Genomic DNA, 6000 nt, shown 5'->3' on the forward strand with positions numbered 1-6000 from the left:
AACGTAAAATGACTCTAAAAAACTCTGTGATCCAGTGAGACGCTAAGGATGGACTACCATCTATCAGGGAGACCACTGGAACACACGTTTGTTGTAAAAGACCCGTGACTCATTGAAGTAAAACAGTTTTTCATGTCTAGAATTTCTCCAGAAAACTGAAGATGTTTGTAGAGACAAGGTTGTTTTTGGGGGTTCTGCTCTATTGTTGCCCCATGACCCGGTGGAAAGACTGAAGAGCTGAAATGAAGGGGGACCAACGAGACTCTGATTATAGATTATAACACAGACCAAGCCATTTGATTGATCGTTTTCTCTCTGTGGTCTGAGCTTCAGTAAACACAACAGCTTGTTAAATATATTCATGATTCAGATTTTTGTTACTAAACTTTCCTTCAACACATTAGCAGCAGCTTTAATCTCTAGCATGAGGGACTCAAACTCTGAACTAAACCATCTCATCAACCATGTTGTTCAGACTGACAGAACTGCAGGTTTAGCACCAGGCTCTTCGTGTTCTTGCTGCTGTCATTGACAGGAGCTTCAGCGCTAAACTGATAATGACTCAAATCAAATACAAAGAGAAGAAACTTGCAAAGCAGCCATGATTGGTTTCTTCATTTCATGAAGTATTAACAGAAAAGTGAGACACCAAAAACTTTTTGTCATTATTTGTTTTAAAATGAGCTTTAAGTTTAGCATTCATAAAAAAAGGAGAAAATCTTGAGTTTAAGTAAGTGTAGAGTGTAAGTGTGTGATAATTCCTGTGTATTTCGGTGTAATCCAGTCAAATGGGGGAATTGATGCAATGGATTGCATTTAGCAAATAAAACGGAACCTAAGAAAGATTTGTAAAAAAACAAAACACCTCAGGCCTGAAGGAGACATTTGTCTGTTATTTTCTTGTAACTGCTGTGTCTGTCAGTTCCTGACTTTGTGTTGTGTTGTGTTTTCCCGTCAGGGTTCAGTCCACAGCTCCCCCATAAAGCAGAGCCGCATTCTGACCTTTAACTTCACCACGCCTCAGCCGCCTCGTCCACACCCACAGATGCCCAGACGACCTATGACTGACTTGTAAGTCCCCAGAGTCCTCTACATTTTTAAATTGAAATAATCAGTCATCTGTTTTGTTTGAGAAAGTAATTGTTGACTTGACTGCTTTGTCAGCATTGAATATTGTTCTGTGCTCATTTGTGAGCAATTGTGTGTTTCCTCAGGCGTGTGAGCAGATCTAGACCAGGAGAGCACAGCAGCTCCAAATCAATTGCCCTGGAAAGAACAGGTATGATTTGTGCATCAAATGTAAGGGAGGTCCAGACCATTTAATGCTGATCCTAAACGTTAAAAGCAAAATGCATTGACAGACAGCACAGAAAAACCCTTACACCAAGATTATTCATCTGGAACAGTTTTTAATATGATTATCAGGGTTTAATGTGAGACTGTGGCTCCTGTAAGCGTCTCCATTAACTTTAGTTCTGCAGTGACTGTAGACTTTGACTGTTTCATGTCACTTTGATTGCAGGGAGGCTTAGCGAAGCTCTGAAAGATCGAGCCTTCAGCACACCCAAAGGTAAGAGCACTCCAGCCTTTTCCATGTATATTCCAGGTTATGGTTCAACCCAGAAAAGTATACATTTAAGGTGGTTTACTTTTAACTAGATGTCAAGGTTATTTCTGAAAATACGCTGCAAAATATCTTTGCTCGGATCAAAGATCACATTAGAATTGAACTGTGTACATGGACCCAGTTTACATACGGCACACTTTTTATCGGAACAATCATTTCGACTTGTGGAGAACTCTGTAAAATACCGGAAACGGTCATAGAAGAAGAAATGGGGAGTTCCCTTGTAAACAAATAGAGCTACGGCATAGGGTGAGATGATCTTCTAAATATGCTTTTACTATTGTTATGATTATTATTAAGTGCCAGTTTGCTTATAATTTTCTAAATCTGTGCGGCCAGTGCTTCATTCTTGGTCAAACGCACCTGGAAGAAGGGTTAAGATTACTCAATCCATTTAGTCATGTAGACATGGTCCAGACGATCTGCTGCAGTTCAAATCAGCATCAGAGCAGAGAAGAAAGGTGATTTAAGGGACTTTGAACGTGGTTGTTGGTTCCAGACGGGCTGGTCTGAGGATTCCAGAAACTGTTGATCTACTGGGATTTTCACCCACAACCATCTCTAGGGTTTTCAGAGAATGGTCTGAAAAAGAGAAAATATCCAGTGAGCAGCAGTTCTGTGTGCAGAAATGCCTTGTTGATGCCAGAGGTCATAGGTCAGACTGGTTCCAGCTGATAGAAAGACAACAGGAACTCAAAGAACCACAGGTTCCAACCGACGTCTGCAAAGCTCTATGAGGAAAGTTTGCAGAACCTTAGTGAATCTGTGACACCAAGGATTTAAGCAGTTTTGAAGACAGAATGGGTCCAACCCGGTACTAGCAAGGTGGACCTAATGAAGTGGCCGATGGGTGTCGTCTGCTCATTTCCAAGCACCAGTCTTGAAAAATAGACCTAATAAAAAAAAACGAAAAAAAAAAATGACAAATACGGCTAATATACCAAAAATACAGACATTAATGCTGAGACTGAAAAGCAGGTGTGAACTGAAAGGTCTAAAGAAAACTGAGATGATCAGTGTGCCTCACATGTTTTCATTGTTTACATTTTGGTTTTGTTCTTGCTGATTTCTAGGCACAAACGTGCAGATAACATTTAACGAAGGCCTCAGTGCAATCTACAGTGAACAGGGATCAAGTAAGATACTTTTCCTCTAAATCATCAAATTTATCTGTGGATATATAGACAAAGGAAACTTCTTTGATATCCATTTTAGTCATTCAAGTCGTTTGTTTACTGCGTCCTCACAGCCCTCAATGGAGAGGCCAGTGTCCTTCACATGAGGCCAAATGAACAGAAGTAAGTTCACAGCTTTGATTTATTGTTATGGACTTTTTTTTATTGTCTTTCCTTTTGTTTTTATATCTTTACTACTCTGACTATGATGACCTGTTTAAAAGGGACTTTATAAATAAAAGGTAATGCAGTGTTCTTTTGCTATAGCGTAGTTCACCTTTTGCAGTTTCTGTTTTTTCCGATTTTTTTATTTTTTAACCTGTGTTTTGTGTCCTGATTGGTTGTTGAATCTTTCAATCTCCTCGGTTCCCTGTTTGGTAACGCTTTCTTTTACAGTGAAGTACTTACAGTGTACTTAAGTTGAATTTACATGGTACTTATTGTGTAACTACTGGGTACTTTCAGGGTATTTACATGGTACATTTCATAGGACTTACTGGGTACTTACATGGTACTTCTTTTGTGTCTAGTCTGTACTTGCAAATACTGCGTATTTATGTGGTACTATTTGGTTCATACCTATGTGGTAAATACTGGGTATTTATGATATACTTACTGGGTATTTACATGTTGTGCAAAGGTGTTCTGTGTGGTACTTACCACATGTGAGAACAAGGTAAGTACAAATAAAGTACCTTGACCTTTAGGTCTGCACTCGTATGTTTCATGGTATTTTACCCCAGAAACTACCTCTTAAGTACAATGAAACTGGACTGTAAAAGAAAGTCAGCCCTATTTCCACTCTATTACTTGGTACTTTCAGTAGTAAATACTGGGAATGTTCACGTATTACCTCCCCGTACAGTGTACATACACACTCGGTCTTCTGACCTTACCAAAGGAGACAATGCTAACTTGTTGGTAAAGGTGAAGTAACTGCATTGTAAAAACATATTCTGGCCTGATTACTTCTTGTAACGTGGAAAATTTAAAGAGAAACAAGACAGCAGTGAAAACAACAATCTTTAATATGATACACTTCTGCAGCATACAAAGTGTCATCACAATGAAATTTGTTTTAGGTTCTCAACAAAACAGTAAAAAGGAGCATTCCAAAGAACAGATTTTTTTTCATATTATTTATATTTTCTTCCAGAGTTTTGTGTTGTTCCAGGAATGATTCACACTCCTTTGCATAGCTCATGAGTTTGTCACCCACCGTGAAAACAGGAAATGAGCCCAGATCCTCACCTTTTCCAGCCAGTCATTTCTGCAATAGTTGCAGTCAAATCTATTGTATTTTTGTCTATATTACACTGGTGACATGTGGGATCGTGCTTTTTTTGTCCGTCAAAATTCTTTCAGTAGTTTGGTAACGATGGAGGACTTCTTCAGGGTTTTTAACTGAGAGAAAAATCACAATACAAGCTCAAATGAACATTGTCCTTTCTTCCGAATCAGTTACTTGGTATTTAAAAAAATAAATGTGCTATGTGAACATATTTGGCCCAATGTAATGTGGTGCAATTGTTATACTCCATCAGAGGAGAATAGTTTGATCAAAATCCCTTTTTTGGAAGCATTTTCCTACAGAAAATGACTGTTTACTCCAAAGGTATGAGAAAAGGAGAGCTTCGCCTCTTGAGAATAAAAATGAATGTTCAAAGACAAAATACAACCCTGCAAAGATTACTTTCATAAAAATGTTTTTTTTGTGGTCCTAATAATTGTTTTGTCTTTTCTCTTGTGGCTTTATTAAGACTTGTTGGTAACAAATACAAACAAATATTTATGAAAGTATTGCTAATAACGTGAAGTTGTTTTGGTTTAACTTTTGTTTTGCTGGCTTTTCTTTCAGTGATGCTGGTCCAACATTATGGAACGTTCAGTCTCCTTTGCGCCAGAAGAAAAGAGCTTCCAAAATGTAGCTGTCTGACAGTGTCATGTGTTTATTTCAGTTTTTTGTTTTGTGTCAACTGTACTGTAATTCCTGTATTCTTTATTTCAACATTTTTTTTTCTCACTTTCTAGTGATATTGACCTTTTCCTTTCTTACTTGTGAGTTCCTGACTGCTGCGTTTTGTTTAACAAAGTGCTTCATAATGAAGTGACTTTGACTTTTACTAAGAGATTTTCTCAAATGCAAGAAGGGGGAAAAAACCTGCAACAATTCTCTAAGAATAAAAATGATCTCAATAATTTTACATTATGTTGGTTGTTTGTGTGTGTGTGTGTGTGTGTGTGTGTGCGCAAGTTGTACTACTTAAAATTAGATGTCTGTAATGTTAATAGATGGATGCACCGCAGCTGCACGCGGTGGAAGCTAACCCAGCTAGCCAGGTTGTTACTTGTTAGATCCACATTACACATACATTAGACAGAAACTTGGCACCAACAGGATAACTGCTAGACTGAATTAAGCAACCCCCCCCCTTTATAGCCATCAGATATCCAGGACTTCAGGGAAAGGAGGTGGTTTGGCAGTAATATCATAGTGTAGTGTACCTCTTAGCACTAAAGTCAAACATGTTTATAACTCCTTATACAGCCTCTTACAAACTCCCACACCACCTCCATCCACCACGCTGCTGGTATAACTCTTTCAGGAACGGAACAGAGGCACCAACAATCTTGCTCGCAGTCTTAATCTTTCTGAGCCGTTGTTGGTTTTGAACCTTGCAGCTGCCAAACCATGATGTAAAGCTCTCTGTCAAGACTTTTTCAATGGTGCCCTTGACAGACACGGTGTGTACCTGGAGGTTGGTGATGTCATAAGTTGATTCTTTCCTAAAAATGTCCCTTTGGCCTCAAAGCAGTCCTGCAGTGCTGAAATTGCTTCTTGTGGCCAAATTCTAACTTCTCTGATCTCTGACTTTTCCTGCTTCTCTCTGGTTTTGTAGGCTGGTGTTAACACAACAGCCAGATGATCAGAGTTGCCGACGGGCAGAAGAGTAGCAGCTTTGTACGAGTGCTTAATGTTCATATACACTAGATCTAGTCTAGTGTATTCCCTACCCTGATTGCAATGTCTATGTGCTGGTAGAATCTAGACAGAACAGATGCAAGACTTGCCTGGTTGTAGTCACCAGCTGCTATGAAGAAGGCGTCAGGATAATCTTTCTGATGCTCACTGAGGTTGATACACAGCTCTGCAATGGCTTCCTTCACATTAGCGCTCAGTGGTATAGAGACAGATGT

General features: G+C 39.0%; 1 protein-coding gene across 1 annotated transcript in view; it reads left to right on the plus strand.

The window, feature by feature from the left end:
- The window catches only part of ncapd3 (non-SMC condensin II complex, subunit D3), a 34887-nt gene extending 29881 nt beyond the window's left edge, over nt 1–5006 (plus strand). Inside the window, exons 30-35 of the mRNA XM_011484054.3 lie at nt 959–1071; nt 1215–1279; nt 1523–1570; nt 2701–2763; nt 2877–2925; nt 4661–5006. Coding sequence (XP_011482356.1) covers nt 959–1071; nt 1215–1279; nt 1523–1570; nt 2701–2763; nt 2877–2925; nt 4661–4730 — 408 coding nt within the window. The 3' untranslated portion in view covers nt 4731–5006. The remainder of the gene's footprint in view (nt 1–958; nt 1072–1214; nt 1280–1522; nt 1571–2700; nt 2764–2876; nt 2926–4660) is intronic.
- The last annotated feature ends 994 nt before the right edge of the window (nt 5007–6000 follow it).

Source organism: Oryzias latipes, chromosome 15, assembly GCF_053564925.1.
Source record: "Oryzias latipes strain Hd-rR chromosome 15, Olatipes_Hd-rR_3.1".
Taxonomy (NCBI): domain Eukaryota; kingdom Metazoa; phylum Chordata; class Actinopteri; order Beloniformes; family Adrianichthyidae; genus Oryzias; species Oryzias latipes.